At 50.3% G+C, this 26,765-nt stretch overlaps 1 protein-coding gene across 1 annotated transcript; it reads right to left on the reverse strand.

Moving 5' to 3' along the window:
* Nucleotides 1-2,656: 2,656 nt before the first annotated feature.
* Nucleotides 2,657-26,765, reverse strand: FCRL5 (Fc receptor like 5). Its single transcript, XM_045876341.3, has 14 exons — nt 26,220-26,765; nt 23,954-24,217; nt 23,389-23,676; nt 21,571-21,849; nt 18,841-19,119; nt 13,494-13,772; nt 12,060-12,338; nt 7,064-7,342; nt 6,516-6,632; nt 5,891-5,918; nt 4,882-4,964; nt 4,642-4,710; nt 3,818-3,894; nt 2,657-2,782 (listed from the first exon to the last, which is right to left on the reverse strand). Exons 1-14 carry the CDS (start codon nt 26,584-26,586, stop codon nt 2,657-2,659), a joined length of 2,814 nt encoding a protein of 937 aa, XP_045732297.2. The 5' UTR covers nt 26,587-26,765.

Raw genomic sequence — 26,765 nt, forward strand, 5'->3', positions numbered from 1 at the left:
ATCCAGTGGTCACTAGTGGTCAGCTTTACCTTGAGTTTTCACTGTGCAGCAACAATCCTCTGATACCCCTCCACAGAGACACGTCCTCCTGCAAAGGACACATGCTTGTGCTTAAAAATTCAAACGGTAGATCAGAGCGGACAACGAAAGGGAAGTTTCTCCTCCTTTTACTTGAGGTTTGCCCCTGCAATTAACAATTTCTGTTTTTAGTCATCTGGTTATTGGCTCACAGATATAAATGTCACGATACCATCTGCAAATTCTGGATTTATCAACTTTAGAGAGTGTCTATTAACTCCACTGTAGGGAAGAGAAAGAATTTAGTCTTTTATGACCTTCCTTTCTTCCTGCCCCTCTACTTCCTGGCTTTGACTTGTAAAATTACAAGGTTTTTCCAGGGTTCGATTTATGCTTAAAAAGAGTGACTTGAATCTATTTCTCGTTGTATCATCTCAAGACAAAATCTGCTGGTTCTCGACTATAGGAAATGAGGAAATAGTGCGCGTAGATGGGCCTGGGCTCGCTGCCTCTGATTTCTGTCAGGTTAGCGTGTTTATCGTACATAAAGACCGAAGCGGGGGTGCTTGGGTGGCTCAGCTGGTTTAAGCGTCTGCCTCCAGCTCAGGTCATGATCTCCAGGTCCCCTGCTCAGCAAGGAGTCTGCTTCTCCCTCTTCCTCTGCTGCTCCCCCTGCTCTTGCTCTCTCTCTGTCTCACTCTGTATCTTTCTGTCTCAAATGAATAAATAAAAAAAATTCTTAAAAAAAAAAAAAAAAGACCGAAGCAACTGTCGTTAAGTGTCCTGTGCTTTGGTTTGATTCTGAAAATGCATTGACACAGCGTGAAGGCATCATGATGCCGTGAGCCTTACCCGCGCAGAAGCAAGCACCGGAATGAGGCCCCCGCGGGAGGAAATAAAAAGCTATGTAGGGAAACCTTGGGAGCTCGGAGGACAACGGTCCGCGGGGGATGGTGTCTGCCTTCCACTCGGTCATCTGCCCACCACCACCTCGCATTGAGCCTGTGTCAGGTTCAAAGCAGGACCCCCTCATCTGTCTGGTTTCTCCAGGGCTTCCTAGTTGCTGTTATGTTTATTGTTGCTGCTCCTGGGGGATCAGAGGTCTCCACCGCATCATCAGGGACTAAGACCAGGTTAGGATCTTTGAGTTCTAACCGGTGTATCATCCAAGCGACTTGTTCTCTGCACACAGTCTTCACAGAGACCCCTACCTGTGTTCAGACTGCCTTCTAACCTGCTGTGTGGAGGTCAGCTTGGGGTTTTTCTGTTGTACACCCAAGTCCTACATTTTCCCTACACCCCCCAGTAGTCCACGGTTATGGCCCCAGAGCCTTTCCCTCCCCGACAGAGCTTAACTGTCTCGGGAGTATCTGCGGTGCTCAGTGGTTGGCACGCTGGCCCCAAAGGACGGCCAGACAGTTCAGATGACATAATCCGGGAAGGGTAATAGGGCAGAGAGGGGCTTTTGGCTTTGGGTGTGGCGTGGCCTAGAGTGGCCCCTGACGCAATCACCCTTCTGACCCATGTCAGAGCGTGGAGGGACCAACCTCACTGCCTGGGGGTGCTCCCAGGAGGCTGCTCAGGGGCCGAATACACACACAAACTCAAAGAAATGTGCACTAACACACACACAAACACACACATTTAAACATTTTTACTGAATCGCTTCAAGGTATTTCAAATATTTTCTAAAATATTCTTAAAGTAATATCAGATTATTGATTCAATAGTATCAATACTATAAAGTTCATATTCTTTTTTCCCTGTGTCCAAAATTTCTCCCGTGGCTTCTTCTTGATCTGGCATCCAATCACGGTCCCTACTAGACTGTCAGACCTCCTCCGTCCCCCGTTCTCTGTCTTTATGACATTCGGAGGTGGCTCTGTCAGAACGGCCCATGCTTGGAATGTGTGTCTCCTCCCGGTGACGGGTGAGAGGACATCTCTGTGCCCGCACAGGAGGGCGCACGGGAAGGGGCTGTGAACCCACCGACTCGGGCAGGGGTATCAGCCCGTTTGCAGGGGAGAAGCTGTCCTGGTGTCAGGGGCTGACCTTAGTGTCTGAGGCAGATGGGGGCACAGAGTGCAGCCCCATGGTGAGAAGGTCCGCAGACTGCCCGTGCCTGTTCCCAGGGCCACATGCTGTCCCACCTGGCTGAGTGCTGCAGTAGAGTCCTGCCAGGGTGATGACCATTGAGGAAAGCCACTGTGGGGGGCAGGTGCCCATCGGGGGAGGACAGGTGTCCGCAGGGAGAACGGGCGTTGACGGGGGGCGGGGGCAGATGTCTGTGGGGAGGACAGGTGTCCACAGGGCACAGATGTCCACAGATGTCCAGGAGCAGGCCCCACTGGGTAGAGTTTGGGGTGTATGTGGGAGTGGGACTCAGAGAAGAGACTGTGGCTGAAGCCTGCTGAGGAAGCCAGGGGACAAGATGGTCCTGGGTGGGAGACACACGTCACTGGACAAAAAACCCACAAGCTCCAGCCTGTCACTTGGGAAACAGCCGTGTCCTGCAGGTCCCGTGCTCTGGTCACGCTGATGGCCGAGGCCACAGGATGGGGCCTGGAGCCACTCAGATCTTCCCACTTCCATGTCCCTGTCCCCAGGATGGCTTAGGGTGCAGGGCCGGTGTGTGGACTCAGCTGCGAGGAGCCGCGGAGGCCGGGAGTGGTGCCACCTTTACCTGCGAGTAGATGACAGAGGAGCCCTGGGGTCTGGAAAGCCGCTGCTGGCCGGCGGCCGGGCCGTGGGAGGGCAGGTGGGTCTGGAGGAGCCTTAATGTGGAGTTTGAAGCTGCTGTGGGAAGAAGAGCAGCACTCAGCTGGCAAAGATGACCCAGCGCTCTCGCCCCGCCCCACGTCCCCACCGGCCCCGTCCCACCCCGGGTCCTCTCCCCGCCCGGACGGCAGCCTCCCTGTACCGCCAGGGCCCTGGCCTGAGACCCCGGCCTCCGGTGGGGCCCAGCCCTCCTCAGCATCCCTCCCAGCTCCCCAGGCTCCCTGAGACCACCTCTTCTCTTGTTAGTGCTTTGAGCTCAGACTCCTTGCATGCACTGCGGAGAGCCCGGCCGGGTCACCTGTGTGGCCTCAGGCAGGTCACGGCCACCTCTCCTGCCCTGGTGGTCTCCTCCATATGGTGGGAGTAATAACATCATCCCCCTCTGGGGTTACTGTAAATTGATATGAGTTTGTGTGTGTGCGTGCGTGTGTGTGTATTTTCCAGTGTCCGTCACGTGTGCCAGGTACGGTCCTGACTGCTATGAATAAACACATAAACAAGCATTAAATATATAAGCGCACATAGCGTATTTATTTATAGCACCTGGAACTGTACTTGGCACACAGGATCTCAACACATGTTGGTGGGACGTTAGGTGTTGTTATTACTTTTATATACTATCCTAAATCTGGAACGTGGAATGTGACATCCGGCGGGCGGCTCTCTCCTGTTGGCTTGGAGGGACTGTCTAGGCTTTGTGACTTCAGGCCGGTCTCACTTAAGGTCCTTGGCCTTAGTTCCCTCATTTATAAGATTGAGATAATAACAATACTCACCTCAAAGGAAGTTGTGAGTATGAGCAAGTTCCTGTGTGTGACAGGTAAGCCATTGAACCAAGCATGGGCACAAACACAGTTCGTTTGACTTTATACAAGAGGATCAGAAAACCAGAGAGGGAAGCAGAATGGGTAAAATCACACAGCGCTCCTTACAGAGCACAGGTGAAAGGGAGTCTGCCCCAGAGGCAGGTCTCTTGTGCAGGAGGGAGCCGGGCTGGGGCCGGCCATGGCTGAGCACCCACCGGAGAGGATGGGCAGAGCCAGCCCAGCAGCAGTGAGTCATCCTCAAGCTGCTGGGACGACATCTGCTTTCTCAACCCTGTGGGTTAGAGTGGGAGGAAGAGTCATGCCCCCGAGATGTCTGTGTCCCAATCCCTGGAGCCTGTGAGTGTGTGACCTCGAAAGAAGGGACTTCGCTCGCAGATGTGATTCAGATTAAGCACCTTGCAGTGGGAGATTATCCTGGATTATCCAGGTGAGATTTTAGGGAGAACTTTAAATCAGAGAACTTTCCCAGCTGTGCTCAGAGGGAGACCCGGCTTTGGACGAATGATCAGAGGGATGCAGCACAGCACTGTCCGCTTTGAAGATGGAGGAAGGGGCCATGAGCCGTGTGGAGGGGTGTCCTTGAGAAGCCAGAAAGGGCAAGAAAGTACTTTTTCCCCTGGAGCCTCCAGAAAGGAGCGCAGCCCGGGGAGGCCTGTGTCTGGCCTCTGACCTCCAGCACCGTAAGATCATGCGTCGGTGACATGCGTCACGGCAGCAATAGAAAGGTGATGGAGGGAGAAGAGAAATGCCAGCCCATGTCTCTTGACATCGGGGAATGCCAAAGCCTGGACAGAGCAGGTGTCCCCCAGGCTCTCCCGAGGCCGTCGGTGGGGGATGGAGAGCACGGCTGGCATGGTGGGGCCGGGGAGCCCAGCAGGGCAGGTGGGCGCAAGTGAAGAAAACCAGCGACCCTGCGTGAGGGGCAGCTCTGTGTCCGGTCGGCCCAGACCTGCAGAAGGGGTGGAGGCCGAGCTGCGTGCGGCTGGTGCCTTCGAAGTCGAGAGTCCACGGGTCTTACCTGCATGTCTGTTCCCCTCCTGAATCGTCCGCACTTCTGAGTACACCACATCTCCTCCTTTAGGGTTGACTTGGAAAGAAGGGGCAGTTTGAGAGAGCTATAAGGTCCTTGCCTCTTATCCGACCCTACTTCCCCCAGCCAGAGCTTGTCCTCTGCACAGCCCCATGGTCCTCTCCTGCCCCACCCCCGCCTGGACCAACCCTGGGGTCCCTGCCCTAGTGGGGGGTCCTTGGTCCTCACCATTGCTATACACCGGTTGCAGCTCCATCCAGCCTGGAACATTGTAGTAGGTGGGCTCCTGGGGGTCCGAGTCTGAAGGGCTCCTGTGAGACAGAAATAGCCATGTCTCCCAGCAGCCCTGACGAAGCCGCTGTAATCATCACTCCCTGCTTGCAGGTCTTTATACCAGCGGCTGGCTGCCAAGCTTGGACGCGTAGGTGAGCACATACCCGACGTTCTGCTGGTATGAACGATCACATTACAAACCACGATGTTTCCAGACTTCGTGGGCACCTGATACACACCAGGCACTGTGCTAATGCTTATAACAATATGAAGCGGATTCTATCATTATCCCTCTTTTATAGATGGAGAAGGTGATGGTTCCAAGAGGCGAAGTGACTTGCTCAAGACCACGTGACTACAAAGGGCAAGAGCCAGGATTCGAACTCTTAGATCAGGATCTCAGAGAAATCAGTCATGATGAGTGCTCAGAGGAACTCTGCATGGTCTGGATGCTGCAGCCATGGGCTTGCCCAGAGATGGTTTGTGAGCCATGGTGGGGGTCCCAAGGTTAGCCTCTGGGATCCACGATGGCAGCCCCTTCTTACAGGCACCACCTCCGGTGGGAAGAGCGGTCTCTCTGGGTGGCCGGTCGTGTGACTCCATCGTCTCGGGTGTCCCCAGAGCAGGTATTAGGTTGGTCATGTCCAGAGCTTTGCAGTGGCCAAGGTGAGACTAGCTTAGGACATGGATGGATTCAGTCTTATAGTGGTCACTCAGACAAGCAAGGCGGCAGTGGTAGAGAATGTAAGTTACTAAATAAAAAGCACTTAACTCTTGATGCAAGAAGGTATGTGTAGCTAAGGTGGTGGTGAGAAGGTCCTGGCAACTGCCTCGACATATGCCAAGCAAAACAGCAACACGAAGGTGCACAACCTGTCTGTGTCCCCAGCAGTGGCCAGACCTGGTTCATTTTTATCCCCTGTGGGCATCTCATGAGCCACAAGCAGCACAGCCCGGGTCTTACCTGGAGGGGCCGGAGGTTGGCCTTCCTCCTGCAAAGGAAAGCAGAGGGTCACTGGAGCCAGGGGAAGGAGGCCGTCACAAGGGGCACAGCTGCTAGGAGGCTCACGAGAACCTGCTGCACAGGCCGCCAGCACTAGGTGGACCCGGCTCCGCTGTGCCCAAGGGAGGTGGCAGATGGGGCGAAAACTGCTGAGCCTGGCTTGCAGCGGGGCATAGTCACACCATGAAAGAGGATTTTGTCAAGAGCAATGCTCCACAGCTGCCAGCGGGAAACAGGTCTGATCCGCGGTGGACACACTGCATATTAAACAATCAGGAGGTCAGCAGATCCCACTGGGTTTCTGCTCCCATTCCTATTTCTCGGGCTTTCTCCTCTTCCTCCCCTTCCCTGGGGGCTCGTAAGGGTGGAGAGGGAGACACACTGAGGTTTATGATTCTGGATAAACTCTGTCTCGTCGAGGCATCTTGGTGCACTGGAGCTGTTTTGGGAACCCTGTGTTTGTAAAGACGAATTCTGGGGGAGCAGGCGGGGAAGGTGGGGAGCTGTTGCGAGCTCAGGGGTGCTTACAAAGGCAGCCTGAGGGGAGGCGGCGGGGAGGGCAGGGCCTCAAGCGGAAGGTACCCACCTGCTCTCCTGGGGAGGCGGTAATACAGCAGCTGTGCTAAGACCACGAGGCCCACCACGCTGAGCAGGCCCCCAGCCACGCCGGTGGCAACAGAGCCGCTTCTGCTCCCTGTCCGCCCTGGAGGGGAGAGCCGCACGTGAGCTGCAGGGAGAGGCTCGTGGTCTTGAGCTGCTCTGACCCCGGCAGCTGATGCTGGGCCTGGGAGGGAGGAAGAGTCCAGGCACCAGGACTGGGGGCCTAGGCAGCAGCCCGGGAAATGGCTCTGCTCTTGGGGAGGAAGCTCATGTCTGCGGCTGAGGCCAGACTGGAGGGCCGGAAGGGACGGGGCCCACCAGCGAGCATCATAGTCGGTGGTCCTCCTTGGCCCCCTGCTCCCACTCTAGTACCACCCCTTCAGACACACTTCAGAGGAGGACCACGTAGAGAACCCTCAGCTTCGTGTCCCTGTCCTTGAGAAGAAGTACTCTGCTCGCACATCGTGAGGATTATCAGAATATCCTTGGAGGGGATATCTGTCCACACCGGTGGCCTGGGCACAGGAAACTTACCTGAGATGGACAGTGGAACCTCCTCGCTGCGCTGGGGCCCCAGGCCGTTGTCGGCTTCACAGGAGTAGTTTCCAGAACGTTCTGGGGTCAGAGAGAGGTTGAAGGACGCTCCTCCTCCAGAGGGGGCCGAGCTGCTCCCCAGGGTGACATCCTCGTGATAAAACCGGTACTGGATTGGGGGAGAGCCGCTCTGGGCCTCACAGCGAAGCTCCACCACGTCCCCAGGGAAGGCCTGGGTCCCGGGCGTCCTGAGGGTGAGGACGGGGCGGGACGCTGGGACTGAGGGAGACAAAAAGTTAATACAAGTTCCTACTTCTAACATATTCGTAAATGAGCAGAAATTATAAACAAATGGCAGAGGCCAGATCTCAATCTTGGAAATTAGATTGAAACTCATATGACAGACAAAGCTACTGACCTTAATCTACAGATGCACAAAAATACCCAACAGGAAAGTGTGGAAAGGGTATGAATCGCTGAAAACTTCAAGTAGCCAATAGATAATTATCTCCGTTACTAATTAAATACATACAAATAAAAACACCCATCAGAAGGACAAAGCCTAAAAAGACAGATAATACTCTTGGACTTGTGGACAAACAGGCACCTCAACATGCTCTAGGCGGGATTGCGGATTTGAGACACTTTCTCAAATTTGGCAAACTTAAGTTGCCAAATTTAAAATGCACATCAAATTTGACCCTGCAAATCTGCCTCTAAGACTGCTTCCTTTAGGGATAGTTAACTGACTGATGAAATACAAAAGACGTCCAAGATGTATTTTTTAAGTGAAAATGCAAGTTGCATAATTATGTATAACCTGATTCTACTTCTGTGAAAAAACTTTACACCTTTATGTTTATAATATATTTGAATGTTTCTAGAAAAGTATTCATGAGTTCTAGCAATTTTGGGGTGGGGTATGTTGCGTTTTCTACATAGACTATAATGTCATCTGTGAAGAGTGAAAATTTGACTTCTTCTTTGCCAATTTGGATGCCTTTTATTTCTTTTAGTTGTCTGATTGCTGAGGCTAGGACTTCTAAAGGGTATTATGCTAAAAGAAATAAGTCAGTCAGAAAAAGACAAATACCATATGATCTCACTCATATGTGGAATTTAAGAAACAAAACAGATGAAGATAGGAGAAGGGAGGGAAGACTAAAATAAGACAAAAGCAGAGAGGGAGACAAACCATAAGAGACTCTTAACTTTAGGAAACAAACTGAGGGTTGCTGGAGGGCAGATGGGTGGGGGATGAGGTAACTGGGTGATGGGCATTAAGGAGGCACTTGATGTAATGAGCACTGGGTGTTATATGCAACTGACGAATTACTAAATTCTATCCCTGAAACTAATACTACATATGTTAACTAAATTAAATTTAAATAAAAAATTTTTAAAAAGAGAGAAAAATACTCATGAAACTATTTTCTTTTCCTTTCCTTTCCTTTCTTTTCCTTTTCCTTTTTTTCTTTTCTCCCATGAAACTATTAACAGTGGTTATATCTTGGAAGTATGTGGACATGAAAGTGTGTGCCTGCAGGTAGAATGAGACCTTTACTTTTCATATTGTCCCTTTTGTACCATTCACTTTTCTTATCATGAAGATTTATGTATTCCTTCAGAAAAATGAATTACTAAAAACTCAAAAGTTGTGTTAAAACATGGCCACAAAGGATGAAGGAATGTCACGATGTAGACTTAGGTGGAGACCTGGGTAGGCCCATGCCTCAACCTGGCTGTCCCATTCCCAGCTGTGTGTAAACTGGCTACTTTCTACCTCTGAGCCTCACCTACCTCTCCTGCAAATTGGGGATAAAAGTAGTTTCACTGGTTTATCTTAAAGATGAAATGAGATATTACATGCTAAGTACTAAGCACAGGGCCTAGCACATGCAAGGACTCAGGGGTGATGATGATGGTGATGCTGGTGGTGATGATGGTGATGCTGGTGGTAATGATGGTGGTGATGGTGATGGTGGTGATGATGATGGTGGTGATGGTGGTTGTGATGGTGATGATGATGATGTTGGTGATGGTGGTGGTGGTGGTGGTGATGGTGGTGGTGGTGGTGATGGTGGTGGTGATGGTGGTGATGATGATGGTGGTGGTGGTGATGCTGGTGATGCTGGTGGTGATGATGGTGGTGGTGGTGATGATGGTGATGCTGGTGGTAATGATGGTGGTGATGGTGGTGGTGATGATGGTTGTGATGGTGATGATGATGATGGTGGTAATGATGGTGATGGTGATGATGGTGATGGTGGTGGTGGTGGTGATGGTGGTGATGGTGGAGGTGATGACGGTGATGGTGGTGATGGTGATGACAGTGATGGTGGTGGTGATGGTGGTGGTGATGGTGGTGGTGATGATGGTGATGGTGGTGGTGGTGATGACAGTGATGGTGGTGGTGATGGTGGTGGTGATGACGGTGATGGTGGTGGTGATGTGGTGATGGTGATGGTGGTGGTGATGGTGGTGGTGATGACGGTGATGGTGGTGGTGATGGTGGTGGTGATGGTGGTGGTGGTGGTGATTGTGGTGGTGATGGTGGTGGTGGTGGTGATGGTGGTGGTGATGGTGGTGATGGTGGTGGTGGTGGTGATGGTGGTGGTGATGGTGGTGGTGGTGATGGTGGTGATGGTGCTGGTGATGATGGTGGTGATGGTGTTGGTGATGCTTGTGGTGATGATGGTGGTGATGGTGGTGGTGATGGTGGTGGTGATGACGGTGATGGTGGTGATGATGGTGATGCTGGTGGTGATGGTGATGGTGGTGGTGATGGTGGTGATGGTGATGCTGGTGGTAATGATGGTGGTGATGGTGGTGGTGATGACAGTGATGGTGGTGGTGGTGATGACGGTGATGGTGGTGGTGATGGTGATGCTGGTGGTAATGATGGTGGTGATGGTGGTGATGATGGTGATGCTGGTGGTGATGGTGGTGGTGATGGTGGTGATGATGACGGTGATGGTTGTGATGATGGTGATGCTGGTGGTGATGGTGGTGGTGATGGTGGTGGTGATGACAGTGATGGTGGTGGTGATGGTGGTGGTGATGGTGGTGGTGATGATGGTGATGGTGGTGGTGATGCTGGGGTGATAATGGTGGTGATGGTGGTGATGGTGGTGGTGATGATGGTGGTTGTGATGGTGGTGATGGTGGTGGTGATGGTGGTGGTGATGACGGTGATGGTGGTGGTGATGGTGGTGATGGTGGTGGTGGTGGTGATGGTGGTGGTGGTGGTGATGGTGGTGGTGGTGGTGATTGTGGTGGTGATGATGGTGATGGTGGTGATGGTGGTGGTGATGGTGGTGATGGTGGTGGTGATGGTGGTGGTAATGATGGTGGTGATGGTGGTGGTAATGATGGTGGTGATGATGGTTGTGATGGTGATGATGATGATGTTGGTGGTAATGATGGTGATGGTGATGATGATGGTGATGGTGGTGGTGATGGTGGTGGTGATGGTGGTGGTGATGATGGTTGTGATGGTGATGATGATGTTGGTGGTAATGATGGTGATGGTGATGATGATGGTGATGGTGGTGGTGATGGTGGTGAGGTGGTGGTGGTGGTGATTGTGGTGGTGATGGTGGTGATGGTGATGGTGGTGGGGGTGGTGATGGTGGTGGTGATGGTGGTGGTGATGATGGTGGTGATGGTGGTGGTGATGATGGTGATGGTGGTGGTGGTGGTGGTGATGGTGGCGGTGATGGTGGTGGTGATGACGGTGATGGTGGCGGTGATGGTGGTGGTGATGACGGTGATGGTGGCGGTGATGGTGGTGGTGATGACGGTGATGGTGGCGGTGATGGTGGTGGTGATGACGGTGATGGTGGCGGTGATGGTGGTGGTGATGACGGTGATGGTGGCGGTGATGGTGGTGGTGATGACGGTGATGGTGGTGGTGATGGTGGTGGTGATGACGGTGATGGTGGTGGTGATGGTGGTGGTGATGGTGATGGTGGTGGTGATAATGGTGATGACCAGAACATTCTTCTCAACTGTCCCTACATAGTTTTGCTATACCCCAGTTCTTCCTAAGCAGGAGTCTGGAGGTTTGGCCAGCCAGGAGGGGCCATCACAATAGGTTCAGAGCTCACAAGAAGCAGTTTCCCTTTGGATATAATACTTAATGGCAAGAGGTCAGAGGGTAGCATAGAGAATGGAGGAGTTTGGTGGAGGGCTGACCGATTCCATCCATGCCATCTTGCTTTCACCTCTCTGTGCTTCCTGTGCCACCACTGCTTTAAGAATCACTTTGTAGGGGCGCCTGGGTGGCTCAGCCGTTGAGCCTCTGCCTTCAGCTCAGGTCATGATCTCAGGGTCCTGGGATCGAGCCCCGCATCGGGCTCCCTGCTCGGCGGGAAGCCTGCTTCTCCCTCTCCCACTTCCCCCTGCTTATGTTCCCTCTATCGCTGTGTCTTTCTCTGTCAAATAAATAAATAAAACCTTTAAAAAAAAAAAAAAGAATCACTTTGTAAACAGGTTTGGTTGTGTCTCCTGAAAGGCTATGCATGGAGTTAATGTTAATATAGAGTTTTTAATAAAGAAGTTTGAGGCATATTTATATTCCTGGTAATAAAAGAAGCACAAGAGTAGAGGCTTGTGGGGGTAAGAGGGAGAAAAATCCAGACAAGGAATGGCCAAAACTTTTTTTGGAGCAGAGAAGCACGTACTCAAAATTTCTTAATTTCCCTTTCAGTAATCATACTTATAGATCAGTATATAGTGTATGGTCTAAAAAGCTTTTGCATTTTTAGCGAGGAGTTTTGATCCCATATAGGAAGACTGTGCTGCTTGGAAGGTCCAGGCTCCTACAGCCGTAACTGCAGGAAGGGACCTGGACTTGCAGATGGGTTTGTGCCGGCAGGAAGTCCCCGGCTGGGCTGTCACACCGGCAGTGGGGGTGTCGGAGCTCCAGTCTGGCCACTGGGGAGAGAAGGCATGCCAGGCTTGGTTGTGTTGCTTGAGGGTAGGACCAACCCACCTGTGACGCTGAGTGTAAACGCTTCGCTGCGCTGGGCCCCCAGGCCATTATCAGCCTCACAGGCATAGTTTCCAGAATGTTCTGGGGTCAGAGAGAGGTTGAAGGATGCTCCTCCTCCAGAGGGGGCCGAGCTGCTCCCCAGGGAGACATCCTCGTGATAAAACCGGTACTGGATCGGGGGAGAGCCGCTCTGGGCCTCGCAGTGAAGCTCCACCACATCCCCCACCACGGCCCGGGTCCTGGGAGTCCTGAGGGTGAGGACGGGGCAGGACGCTGGGACTGAGGGAAGAAAAATAGTTAAGCATCAGTTTCTACTGTTTAAATATGTTTCTTCATAGGAGAGACCTTTCAAACTGGAAACTGTTTTCCTCGGGTTTTAGTGGCCTTGGAACATTACTCAGAACCCAGCTGTAATTTGTTCTGATCTGAAGAAACAATGACATTGGTGCGGTGCTGTGTGTGGTTCCTGTGCTTGGGTGTGCAGTCACGGGTGTGCCTGCGGAACCTGAAAACAAAGATTAAACTGACTTCTGAGGAATCAAGAGACACCTGGAGAAAAGGAGAAATTGGTGTAATCAAAACTAGGAACAGGAGAGGCTCGTTATTCACGCAGCCGGGGATGTCACCGAGTGTCGGGAGGGAGTAAGATGTCGGTGAGCTGGGGCTCTGCTGGGGTCTGAGAACAGGGGTGATCGGATGGGCTGAAGGAGCAAGTAGGACAGGAGGCTGTGGCCAGGTTATTGGAGCTGCAGGTGGATGTGGCTGATGTGACGACAAGCCACGGTGATGAGTGGCCCAGCCGTGTGGACGTTGGAGTCATGGACCGATGGCGAATGCAGGTAGAGAGGAAGACTATGGGTGAGGCACCAAGCCTGCACTAAAGGGGCTTGGCGGGGAGGTCAGCCCATGACAGGGCCAGGTGGAGACCGTGCTGTAGCTGAACACAACAGGGCGGGTAAGAAGTCAGGAGAGGACGTTGGGAAGTCTTCTAGCCAGAGCTCCTGGTGGGAGCCCGAGCCGAGGGAAACTGAAGGGCCAACGAGAGAGTGAGTTGGCCTTTTTCTGGATTATCATACAGAGGGAACTCCACCTAAATCTCCTCCGAGGTGAGACCCGCTGCACTTATAATTTCCTTTCTTGCTGATGACTGTTGACCAGGATGTAGTTGGTACCGAAAACCTTTGCGTCTATGTTAGGGAAGTTCGGGTCACCGTGACTACAGTGTTGCTTCTAGCAAGTGCATAGCAAGCAAAGAGAAGGTGCAAGTTCCTGCAAATGCAGAATCCTGAGCTCCCAGGTGGAGGCTGAGTGGGCAGTGGGCCTGCTGTGATGTCCCAGCACAAAGGGCCCCATGGGACCTCCAGTCTCGGCTGCAGGGGAAGGTGGGGGCACAGTGGGTCGCCGGTTGGGCTATAGTTGGAACAAGCAACCCACCTGTGACGCTGAGTGTCACCACCTCGCTGTGCTGGGCCCCCAGGCCGTTGTTTGCTTCACAGGCATAGTTTCCAGAATGTTTTGCAGTCAGAGAGAGGTTGATGGATGCTCCTCCTCCAGAGGGGGCCGAGCTGCTCCCCAGGGTGACATCCTCGTGATAAAACCAGTACTGGATTGGGGGAGAGCCCCTCTGGGCCTCACAGCGAAGCTCCACCACGTCCCCCACCACAGCCCGGGTCCTGGGAGTCCTGAGAGTGAGGACGGGGCGGGACGCTGGGACTGAGGGCAAAAATAAATTAGTTGACATCAGTATCTTTTCACATTTCCTTTATTTTCATTTTTCAGAGATTACTTCTGTAGAGTATTTGTGACACTTTCTAGATCTTTTCTATGTAGATGAACACCCATTCACACCAACACATAAATAAACACATAAAAACATACATGCACACACATGCATGGGATCACAATACACATCCTGGTCTATACCCTGGTTTTCCCTTCAGCAGCACATCATGAGCCCCTTTCTACATCATTCTTAAAGGTCTATCTCATCCACCTTTAGAGACCAACTTTATTGAGGTATAATTAGTACATAACAAAATGCAACTCTTTTAAATTTACAGTTTGATGATTTGGGGTGAATACTGCTCGATTATTTTAACAAGCGCAAAGCCTTCCAGTGTATGGATTCACCATAGTGCACTGAAGGAATTCCCCGCCACTGGGAATGTCCTTGCTCTCCTCCTGCAGATAACGTCACAGCCAACAGTCCTGCACATCCATCATGGCACGTTTGTGTACGCACTTCTTAGGAGAAATTCTTAGAAGTGGAATTTCTGGGATGAGAAATATGAACATTTCAAATAAACATATATTATGCTAGACTGTTCTTCAAAAACTTTGGACCTGTTTGCACTTGCACTAAGGGAATATAAGAATTCCAGTTCCCACACTCTCATCAGTGAGAGTCAAAGGAGGTGCAGAAGCTTATTATTTCTTCTCTTCCTAATCCTAAATTCTATAGTTATTGTCTCTGAACAATTCACCCATTGCATCCTATGTGACCCTGCGGTCTTCTAGTGGGTGTTTCAGGGGCTGCTGGTGAACTACAATCCATTAATGAGAAGTTATTGCCTGTAGAGGATTCAGACGTTACTGACAAAATGGAAAGTTTGAAAGCTGTGCTTAATTTTTCAAAATGTATCCAGTCAATTCTGTTTTGTTCTCCACTATGAAATAAGAACAATAATCATGAGAGAATTGTTGTTCTTTTATTTCTTCTCCTCCCGTAGACCAACTGACTTTTCTTTGTTACATATATTTTTTACATTTTGGGCACTTTCTGTAACCATGATTCTCATAGTTGATTAGCCTTTGTTTTCATTTCTGAATCAGTGGTTTTCAGCCCTATTTGTACGATAGTCTCACTTAAGGATGTGTTAAAAAATATTGATTCTGAGGCCACATCTGAGAGATTCTAAGTTTAATTGGTCTGGAGAGAGGCTTAGTAACGAGCCTGTTTCAGAGTTCCTAAGTGATTCTCCCGGCAGCCAGCGCTGAGAGAGATTCAGTGTATACGTTTTATATCACAGTGAAGTCATTTTGAGTCCTTTGTATCAATTCCTATTTTGGCTGGCTGGATTTTGTCATCAAGTAATTTTTAAAGAAAGTTTAATGGATACTAAGTTCCCTGAGTCCCTGCATGTCTGAGCATGACTTTCGGATTTGGTATAAAATTCTCGGTTCTCTTTCCTCCCTCGAAAGTACAAGTCTGGACATGACTCCTCTCTCTTAGCAATGATTTCTGTGGAAAGTCTGAGACCAGTCTTCTTTCCGAGATGACTGCATTTATTTACTTATTTACTTATTGCCATGATCACACGCACACACACACACAGACAGATGTTTAACCTCGACATTCAGTAACCTCCCCAGGGTAAATCTTTCCATCTATGTATTCAAGTTTTCTTCGCTTCAGGAACAATTTTTATTACATCTTTGAGTTTTGTTTCTTTCCTCAGTTTGGTTTCCTAACTTAGAGACACTCCACTCAGCGGTCTTCACTGTCTGACCTCTGTATTTTATATTTTTGTCTTATTGCCTTTGTATCTGTGTCTCTCTTTCTACTTCGCATTCTGTATTATTTTCTCAAACCAGTTCTTCATTTTATTAACAGTTTATAGAAATATACATTCTAGCCTTACTGTTTCAAATTTGGATTTCATTTCCAAAATAGCTTTGTAGGTTTTTTTTTTCTTTTTTGGTGTTTCTTCTGAGCTCTGCTAGACAATTTTTAAAATCTCGTGTTATCATCTCTTCTCTAACCTGTTTATTCCTTTTTGTAGTTTTTTTCCCTGAAGTCCATATTTTCCTTAATTGTTTTGAGAATATTTAGAAGAATTTGTAGGATTTTTTGTTTCCTATAGTAATTTTTCTTTTTAAAGATATTATGTGTTACATTTTAAGTTTAAAAGCATCAATGCAAAGACTCCCATATTGTGCTTCGTTTTTGCTCATAACCTATTCTTCAGTGGATAAAGTTGTATTTAGAGTCTTGTATTTGCTTGAGAATGCTGTGTGTGTGTGCCCCTGGATGTGTCCATGTGTGTATGTGTGTGTGTTTCAGTGACTCAGAGCTGGTGATATAGATCAGAGCACATTCCCACGGTATCTCTTTGCCTTTTTTGGGGGCACATTCCCTCAAAAGAGTAGATTGCTTTGTCAGAATATCTGCCTGACTCACAGTGAAGCGTCTCACTTAGCTCACAGATAACTTGTTCGCTAATCTAGGGCTTATTAATTTCTGCTCACTTACATAAGCAGATGCAAAGATCAGTGTTCTCTTCCTGCTCCTCTCTTCCTCATTTTACCTCAAAGACTTTTTGTTCATTGAATCGTAAATGCTGACTGAGGACCTCTACTTTGCCAGACACCAAATAGGTACGGGGTGTCATGGAAACCCCGTGATCAGGTTCCATTCTCATGAAGCTTATATCATGGTATGGAGGGAAGCAGACAAGAAACAGGAGATAAAGAGGTTTCAGGCATTGCTAAATTTGAGAAGAAAATAAAACTTGATAATCGGATGGAGGATGCCTTAGGGCTGGGGGCGTTCCTAGATAGATTAAGTTCTGGCTTTGGAATCTGGGTCTCAGAACACTTAAATTTCTTAAATCATCTCTTTACCCCACATTTCATATTGGGGGAATGTCTTCTTTTGGTCATTCTTGATTTCTGTGATCTAAAACAAGGGTTATCAAGGAGCTGAGAGCCTTCAGATCCATATGCTCAAAGATAAGACCATCTGTACCCAGACTCATGTGTTCCTAAGACCAGCACATCACCAGTTTGCATACTCAGCAGCCCCCACCCCCAGCTGCACTCACACTCTGACTACCACCCGCTCCCACAACCCTCAGGGTGCCTCCCCCAGCTCCGCCGTGAGCGATGATGAAGCTCCGTCATGGTGGTGCTCTCTCTTGCTGGGACAGGTAAAGGAGCCCAGCTTGGCAGCATGCACGGTTTTCCCTGGCTCTCTTCTCTGGGGCTTTGACTGGTGCCTCTCACACTCTCCCTCACTTCATTTCTTCCAGAGGTTCATGAACTCCTGGCCTTAGGGTTCCTGTTCCAACTCAAATCACAGAACTCTGGGGCTACGAGGGACACTAATTATTGTCTTATCTAACTTCGAATTTAGGTGAAAACAGTGAGACAAAGAAAGTTCAAACGTTTTGCCCAAATTACGAACCAGTTGTGTTCATAGCCAGAGCTAGAATTCAGGTTTTCTGATTCATACTTAGATCCGACGACCTAAGTGTTTTTCAGGTACACTGGCTCTTTCTAGGAAACCTCAGAGACTGCTGTGCATATAGTTCCCTAAAACAAGTATTTTCTGAAACAGACTTCATTATGTGTCATGTTGTTTCCATACTTTGTTGGGCTAGAGGTGGGCAGTGCACTGGCTGTGGCCTAGGGGGTGGCTTGGAGGCGAAGCTGCCCCCCAATCCCCCTTTAGACCAGGTAGAGCCACTGCTTTGGCTCTGAGCCACCCAGCATTGGCATATGGGGCAGAGGGTGGAATACAGAGAAAGGGGTCACACCCAGAAGCTGAGCAGTCGATGTTGGGTGTTGCAGAAGCTGTGAGTCAAGAGAAGTCATGAGAGAGAGGGAAAGGAGTGGAGGATGCTCAGGAGCTGCAGGGATGGTGTGCGGGGATAAGAGGAAAATAGCTGGTGGCCTGTGAGTTGAGTGATGGGAGCTTCTAGCTCGTTGCGTATCAATATAACCTGCTTTTGAGAAATAAGTTCTATTCTGAGACATCTCTCAGCTCTTCCATGGGTCTACAAGTGTTGTCTTTCTTGTTTTTCTCACTTCCTGGATGTCCATACAAGCCCTCTCCCTCTGGGGACACCCCGGGCCTCTGTTTCCTTGTGATGTGGAATGGACCGCTCAAGATCTTTTGGTCATACTTCTGCTTCTCATAAAAGCAGACAAACCGATGAACAACTGGACTTTCACTCTCCAATAAGCAAAGATCCCAGTGTAAATAGAAGCAACTTCACTCCAAAGATGACACCTTTTTGGTGGTTACATGAGTCACCATGAGCTGTATACCCCTGATTTGTATACTTTTCTGAATGCGTGTCATACTTCAACAAAAACTTTAAAAACGTAATACAGTAAAATGAAACTTATTTTAATGGATTAAGACAAAGCATCATGGAAACCCCAGAAAGCCATTCCTCCTTTCCTCGTCGACTCTACTGTGAGGGCTTGAACCTCTTGGGAACTCCGGAGAAATTGAGGGCTCGCCTGCGAGTTGTCCGCATGACTGTGCTTGGGCTACGTGAGTGCATGTGTTAGTGGGGAAAGCAGGGGATGCTTCTGTGCATTGGGTTAAAAAAAATTGCCTTGGGGACTGAACCTACAGGGCATGAGAAAATATTCTGAGGGAATGAATTCATCTGGCAAAAGCTGGGGAGTACGCTGAGCTATCTAGGGGTCTGGCTGAGCGAGGGCTGGGTGAGGGCTGAGGCCACAGGTAGCTGGTTCTACAGGAAGGGAGCCGCCAGGGGCACCAGGTGTGTGTGTGTGTGGGGGGTGCAGGGACTGGAGGGTACATGCAGACTTCTGAAGGGCTCAGTGTGAGAGACGAGAACTGAGTCACTTCCCCTGAGATCAGCCACAAAGCACTGAATGCAGAAGCAGAAGAATGTGAATGAGAACAGAGTCCCTGGGTGTGCCTGCTACCTCGCCACTTACCGCGTGGGGCCTCAGTTTCCTCTTCTGTAAAACAGGGACAGAAGAGTCAGAGATGAGGGACTGGCAGGAATCCAGGGCTTACCTGTGACAAACAGGCTCTTGGTGTCACTGCGCTGGGGGCCGAAGCCATTGTCTGCGGTGCAGGAGTAGGTCCCAGAGTGCTCTGCAGTCAGAGTGACACTGAAGGACGCCCCTCCTGCAGAGGGGGCCGAGCTGCTCCGCAGGGGGACATCTCCATGATAAAACTGGTACAGGATGCTGGGTGAGCCTCTCCGGGCTTGACAGTGAAGTGTCGCCCTTTGTCCCTCAACAGCTTGGGCCCCAGGAGTGCTGAGGGTGAGGACAGGACGAGACACGGGGACTGAGGGAGAGAAACATCAGTCAGCAGGTGCTCCTGCGCATTTCCATCACTGGCCAGTCTCAGCCCCTGCCCTCCAGGAAAGGCTGGCCTTTCCTTTTCCCTACACCCGTGGCCCCTTCTCCCCACCCGCGCCCCTTGTTAGGTGACCTCAGTCTGGTTTCCCAGTGTAAATGACGCTCTTGGGGAAGAAGTTTCTTATTTTGCGGCTGCCAGGCCCCACCCTTATTTGTTCCTTCCTCCTGCCTGTGACCCTGGAAAAGCTGCCCCCCCCCAACCAAGGAGGGTCCTCCTCCTTCCCCCCAGGGAGCCCACCTGCCTCTGTCCAGCTCCAGCTCTACTGGCTTCTTCTGCATTCCATTTAGATGTGTTTCATCCTCTCCACGTGAGAAAATCAACAAAACAAAACTACCAGATCTGTGTTTGCTCTTCCCCATCATGCTTTTCTCCCTGGTTCTGAGGACGGATCTTTGAAAGAAGGGGCTACATTTACTGTCTCCACTTCTTTGCCTCTCACTTATTTTTTGTGTGTGTGCATTGAGACCTGCTTTTTATCCCCACCAATCTGTAAAGTTGATTGTTCATATTTGTGATTATAATGATAATACAACGCTTCCATGCATGGTGCCAGGTGTATGTGTGTTTGTCATAAAAAATGGTAAACACAGGCATGCGGACACGTACTGAATTCCCAAACAACCCTGGGGGCAGGTACTATTATTGATCCTGTCTTACAGAAGGGGAAGCTGAGGCCTCACGATGCAAGTGGTGAGGAAGCAGGCACACCCAGAGACTCCGTTCTCGTTTGCATTCTGCTTCTGCTTTCAGCGCTCTGTGGCTGAACTCAGGGGAGGTGACTCAGTTCTCGCCTCTCACCAGCTCTCGGCTGATTTGTCTGAACTGGTCCCTGTCTTCTGCTCAGGCTCTTCCCTTGGTTTCTGTGGGAAACGAGCACATGGCGCCTCCTCTGCCAGCCACAGTCCCCGTGGGGCCTTCCCCCTCCGCGGGGCTGGCCTGGGGTCCTGACTGGCCTCTCTTCTGGGGCCTCTGCTCGGCTCCTGGCTGCTCTCCAGGCGGGCTCTTCTGCCATCCATTCTCTCCTGCAGCCAGAGTGATCCTCCCAGTGTAAAACTGTTCTTAGAGCCCAGAGCTCCCTTTAGGATGAGGCCCAAGTCCTTGGCGTGGGTCTGAGGTGTCCCCAGGTCCTGGTCCTGCACAATTCCCCTCCTTCCCGCAGGCCTTCGGCATCTGCCCCTGCCTGGACCACAGCCTCTCCCTGCCCTTCCCCGCTTCCCGTGACACGCCATCCAGCCGTCAGCTCATGCGCAGACTCCCCTAGAATCCTCTTACGGCACAGCAGAGATTGGGGTGCCCCTTTACACCCACAGCCTCCAGGTACTCATAGCCCCTGGACTGGTGCTTGCCCTACTGCGGTCCACACCTGCTGCTCGACCTCAGAAGTGTGTGCACAGGCCACGCGGGCCAGTCCGAGGCCTCCGGAGACAGAGCGCAGCCCGCAAGCAGGGCGCGCACGGCCCTTCTTCCTTAGGTGAACAGAGGCACCGTCCCGCAGAACCTTCCGCAGCGGAGGGCGCTCATGGTGATGCCGCTGGCCGATGTCCGCGGGCCTCTGGCTGTCAGAGCCTGTTTCTCTGTGTCTTTCATCTGACGCCTGCCACAGGACTCCCGGGTCCATTTCCTCAGAACCTTTTGCGCATCAGCTGTGGGAGGGACTGGATCCTGGCTTGTCTCCTGCCTGGTTGTGTTTTTTCTACAGACGAGGAACCGGAGTCTGCTCCGGGCCTGAGCCAAGACTGGACTCCGCACCAGTACGGGCCCACGCCCTCCAGTCCCCGCCCCCCCAAACTGTGCCTGGAATTTGTTCTCCGCAGACAGCACAACACTGAGACTCAGGGCTCCGCGGAAGACACTTTCCCCTCATAACTTGGACACCCACCTTTGTGGCTTCGGGGTCTGAAGCCCAGTCGGCAGGCAGAGCCATCTCTGCTCCCCGGGCCCCCTGCGTTGCCTCCCCCTGCCTGCCGGCGCCCACCTGGCCCCACAGCCTGTCAGTCCAGAGGTGCCTGGGCATCTGTGGAGGACCTCGGCTCCCACTGCTGCCCATGTGTCTTTCGTGGCTCTGTACCCGTTGTGATCAATATGCAATATTAAAGGGACAAGAAACACCTGTGGGCCCCTGGGGACTGATTTTGGTTTCCGAGAACACCGTGCTTCTGGGGGTTCACAGGACAAGTGGTGAGAAAGAGGAAAACATCTGGCTCCTCAGGGGTTGAGGTGGGAGGGAGGTTGCTGCCCTGAACCAGCGGAGATCTGCAAAGAGGTGGACAGCCGAGGTGTGAGCCAGAACATCAGGCGGGGAGGAAGAGGCAGAGGCCCTGGAAGGTGGGGACACGGTTCCAGACAGGGATGGGGGACTGACCGCCCAAGGCTCACCGGTGACAGACAGGGACACCGGCTGGCTGCGCTGGACACCCAAGCTGTTGTCCGCGGTGCAGGAGTAGGTCCCAGAGTGCTCTGCAGTCAGAGAGATGTGGAAGGTCACCATCCCCCCAAAAGTGGCCTTCGTCTTCCTGAGAACTACTTCTTCATGAAAGAACTGGTACACGATGGGGTAAGAGCCTGTCTTGGCTTCACAGGAAAGCGTCAGCAAATCTCCCTCAACAGCTCGGGCCCCAGGAGTGCTGAGGGTGAGGACAGGACGAGACACGGGGACTGAGGGAGAGAAACATCAGTCAGCAGGTGCTCCTGCGCATTTCCATCACTGGCCAGTCTCAGCCCCTGCCCTCCAGGAAAGGCTGGCCTTTCCCTTTCCCTCCACCCGCGGCCCCTTCTCCCCACCCGCGCCCCTTGTTAGGTGACCTCAGTCTGGTTTCCCAGTGTAAATGACGCTCTTGGGGACGAAGTTCCTTATTTTGCGGCTGCCAGGCCCCACCCTTACTTGTTCCTTCCTCCTGCCTGTGACCCTGGAAGAGCTGCCCCTCCCCCACCCAAGTCAAGAAGTCTTCCTCTCTGTTCCTGTTTTCCACTTCTCCGCTCACTGGGGCTGGACTCAGGGATCCCTTCACCCTTCTTCCTTCCAGATTCACACACTCTTCCAGGACCCTCTCGTCTGTTCCTACACTCTCCCTGCACCCAGCCTGACCCCCTCTGTTTCCAGATGAGAGAACGCAGGAAGAAGCTCAGAGACTAGTTGGCAGCCACTCGGCAGGCTGTTTCCAGAGCCAGCCAGGACCTTGATTTGTCTCCTTCCTGAGTCCTGGTCCTAGTGCTGAATCCCATGTCTTCTTGGGAGTGGGCTGGCATTGGCCCTGAGTGCAGGGACGCCTCTGTAGAAGCTGTGACCTTTCACGGCCACGACTGTCCTAATGGCCTTGAGTGCACTGGTGAAGGAGAGATGGGGTCTGCAGTTCTCTGCACCCCTGGCCACATCTTTGGAGTAACCATGATGCCACTACCCATCTCTGTATCCCATCAGGGGGCGCATATTGGTTATTGTCAGCAATTAACTGATAATTGGGAAACAGACACCTCCGTATCCCTGGGGGAGACAGAGGGAGACAGATAGGGAGGGGGGAAGGAGAGAGAGAAAAAGGAGAGGGAGAGAGAGGGAGAGGGAGAGATGCTGCAGACACACTGAGCGATGTGATGGTCCTGGGCTGGATAAAGCATGAGGCCCACAAAAGACAGACACATGTTCAAAGATCTGGGAGCCGGTAGAGATGTCAAGATGTGTTATCAGCTGAACTCTATTCCCTGGAAGTGCATATGTTGAAGCCCAAACCCCCAGTGTGGCTTATTTGGAGATGGGGTCTTTGAGGGGATCATGAAGGCTAAAGGGGCCCTAATCAGATAAGACCGGAATCCTCGGAGAGGAGGAGGAGACAGAGGAACGAGGCTAGATAAGGACACAGTGGGAAGGTGGCCACCTGCAGGACAGATGGGCTGTCCATAGGCACCAATCTGCTGGCACCTTGATCTTGGACTCGTAACCCCCAGAACTCTGAGAGAATACACTTCTGTTGTGTAAACATGCAGCCTGTGGTGTTTAGGTCAGGCAGCTGAGCAGACGAGTGCAGACGACTTGGGGAAGAAGCAGGAAGCGGGTGAGGGGAGAGGTGGGTTGGGTGGCAGGAAGAGGACTAGGACCAGGAGTGGCGGGGCCTTTATTCACTGATTGATGGGACAATCGAGGGGGGCTGTGCGGCTCTGCCCGGCTCTTCCCAGCACATCTGAGCACCTGCCTACACTTACTCTGCACAGGTATCTGGAATTTCTGGCTCTGTTTGTAGACACTGGGAGTCCCTGCCCGTGCCTCACACCAGTAATACGGTGGGTCTTCGTTCCCCACGATGGAGGGGATGGAGATTTTCAGAAAGCTCTTCGAGCTTGACCCCAAGATGTGGCCATCTCTGAAGAAGTGGAACGAGAGTTGGATGTCTGACTTCTGAGGGGAGAGCTGGGTCTCACAGGTCAGGATCACTGGGTTCCCAGGGGTGGCCAAGGAGGGGTTGGCCTTCAGCACGGGATGTGGAAACAGCTCTAGAAAGAAGAATCACAACAGGCCCCAGAGCAGTGAGGCCTGGAGCTACTCTGGAGAGAAGTACAGCTCTTCTGCAGTTGCCGTGAGAAGAGCGGGAAAAGAGGGGTTCACTTACGAGCCCAACACTCTTCAGCTCAAAGCACTCTTGCTCTTTCTCTGATTATTGCAGGAATGAGCCCTGGAGTTGGGTGATATCCCAGCCCACCATTCTCTCCCTCAGCCACCTCAGGGATCTTCCTTCCCATGAACCCTTCTCACAAATAATGAAGGGTTTACCTTGGACTTGGATTTTGATTGTGTTTGAAGAAACAGAGCAACAATGGGTCTCAGATTCAATACAGTAATATTCTCCATTATCCTTCAACCCTGCGTGTTCAATGTGGAAGTTGGAGTTTTCATCAAGGTCCATCAGCCTATGGTAATTCTTATACAGGGTCCTGGTCTTCGGGGCTGTGTCTACCTTTTCTGCCTTTGCTCGGCACATCAGAATCACAGAGTCACCTTCAAACACGGAATGGGGAGCCTGCAGGATCAGTTTAGCTGCAAGAAATGCAAGGCGGTCATTTGGTCCCCTCCACTGATTCTCCCTTTTGTCCTTAGTATATTGAACAGATTTTATAGGATAAGGGATGGGGGAAAATGCATAAAATAATTACAATTCCTTTTTTTCTGATTTTAAAATGAACACATATGCCCTGAGAAAACTTGGAAAACAGAAAGTGAGTAAAAATCTCTTTTTCTCAGGCGTGCACTTTTCTGGTGCTCTTTTCCATTTGCAAGTTCATGAGAGTCTGTGTGTACTGTGTTCTCTTTATGAAATCAGAGTAGTATGTATATACTTGATAACGTGCTCTTTCACTTACTGTGCTATGAACACTTTTCTTTGCCACCAATATTGTTAGAGAACCTGACTTCTAATGGCCTCCAAGTTTTCCTTCAATGTGACATGATATAATTTACTTAGTGAGTTTCCTTTCCTTGACCATTCAATTTCCGTCAGTTTGGGGGCTGCTTATCTATGATTTCAGTAGGTAAATTCTTAGGAGAAGAACTGCCAGTTCAAAGAGGATAAGCATCTTATTTTCTCCCTGTTACTATACTGTTTCCTTGTTCATGAAAGCAAACAGCATTATAACTTCTTCAAATTCAAAACAGGTGGCTTTAGGGCACCTAAAAAAGAGAAATGTTTCTTCCTTCTCTCTTGCTTTCTGTATACAGTTGACCCTCGCACAATGTGGGGGTGGGGCATGGATCCTCCACGCAGTGGAAAATCAGAGTATAACTTTTGACTCTCCCAAAACCTAACTACTAATAGCCAGCTGTACTAGAAGCCTTACTGATAACATGAACAGTCAACGGACACGTATTTTGTATGTTCTCTGTATTATAGGCTATAATCTTATAACAAAGTAAACTAGAGGGAAATGTTATTAAGAAATTCATAAGGAAGAGAAAATACATTTACAGCTCTGTCCTGTAAAAAAAAAAAAAACTGCATGTAAGTGGATCTGTGCAATTCACACCCATGTTTTCATGGGTCAGCTGTACCTCTATCTGTCTGCCTGTCTACCTAGCTGAAAAATTCTCATGCTGCTTATTATTCCAAGTAAATCTTTTTTTTTAAAAAAATTTATTTATTTATCTGAGAGAGAGAGAGAGCACAAGTAGGGGAGGGGGGGGGGCTGCAGAGGGAGAGGGAGAAGCAAACTCCCAGCTGAGCAGGGAATCCAACATGGGGTTTGATCCCAGGACTCTGGGATCATAACCTGAGCTGAAGTCAGATGCTTCACTGACTGAGCCATCCAGGCACCCTTCCAAGTTAATCTTTTAAGGTTAAAATTATACATAGACTCAGAAACCATTCAAATAAGTTACTTCTCAAATTCCCTTTTACCTAAGTCACAAGCACACCAATGTTTATAGCAGCAATGTCCACAATTGCCAAAATATGGGAAAAGCCCAGATGTCCATGGACAGATGAATGATAAAAGAAGATGTGGTATATAGATACACAATGGAATATTACTCAGCCATCAAAAATAATGAAATCTTGCCATTTGCAATGATGTGGATGGAACTAGAGGATATTATGCTAAGTGAAATAAGTCAGTCAGAGGAAGACAAATACCATATGATTTCCCTCATATGTGGAAATTAAGAAACAAAACAGATGAACATAGGGGAAGGGAAGAAAAAATAAAATAAGATGAAAATAGAGAGGCAGGCAAACCATAAGAGACATTGAACTCTAGGAAACAAATTGAGGGTTGCTGGGCGGGGAAAGAGTAATTGGGTGATGGGCATTAAGGAGGGCACTTAATATAATGACACTGGTGTTAAATGCAACTGATGAATCACTAAATTCTACACCTGAAATTAATAATACAGTATATGTTAACTAAATTGAATTTAAATAAAAAATTTAAAAAAATTTCTTTTTACCTTGGCCCTATCTGTATAGATTTTGATCCAGTAACTATAGGGCAGGTTCTGCGTAACTGTATGGTTCCTAAAGTTTTTATTTCTTTCACTTTTTTCTCACCTGAAGAAAAAGTCAAGCTCACACCATCACTTAGGGGCGAGCCCTGGGTTTGGCATCTGTACTCTCCGGAATCACGGACCTGGAGGGTATTTCCTGGGATTTCACGTATTATTTCTGTTCCAAGGTACCACTGGTACAATTTTTTGTTCTCTGCTGCAGGGAAGTGAGATATGTGGCAAGTCAGAGTCACTGCCTCTCCTTTGAAAACGATGGTCCATGGAGGATGGAGGGAAATCACGGGTTTGGGTGCAGGTGCTGAGGAAGGAAGAGACAGAGTCTGAGATAGAGAACCTTGTGGTCCCCACCACAGTTGTATGTGTGGGACAGACCCAAGGACCAGGCTTTGGAGAATTCCCAAGGAAGCCATCTGGGAAGGTCAGTGATTGCTTAAGGCCAATTGTGGACCAGAGCCCCCAGGGGAGAATGGTTGCTCAGGGATGGCAATGAGCTAAATGATTTCAAGAAGGCAACACCAGCGGGATTCACTGCCAAATGCCAGTGGGAGAAATAGCTAGTTAGTCTGGTGTGGATCCTAGAGAAACCCAT

The sequence above is a fragment of the Mirounga angustirostris genome, unplaced genomic scaffold (assembly GCF_029215605.1).
Source record: "Mirounga angustirostris isolate CCGP_5_RB_7025 unplaced genomic scaffold, mMirAng1.0.hap1 SCAF_6, whole genome shotgun sequence".
In the NCBI taxonomy this organism is placed as follows: domain Eukaryota; kingdom Metazoa; phylum Chordata; class Mammalia; order Carnivora; family Phocidae; genus Mirounga; species Mirounga angustirostris.

Bases quoted from the DNA above. Each gene is read 5' to 3' on its own strand.
- FCRL5 (XM_045876341.3), bottom strand. From the start codon at position 26,586: ATGGCTTCCTTGGGAATTCTCCAAAGCCTGGTCCTTGGGTCTGTCCCA. The intron at 19,120-21,570 runs GTGAGCCTTGGG...TCTCTCCCTCAG, and splicing joins GGTGTCCCTGTCTGTCACCG to TCCCCGTGTCTCGTCCTGTC. The intron at 6,633-7,063 runs GTAAGTTTCCTG...TCTCCCCTCCAG, and splicing joins GGTTCCACTGTCCATCTCAG to GGCGGACAGGGAGCAGAAGC.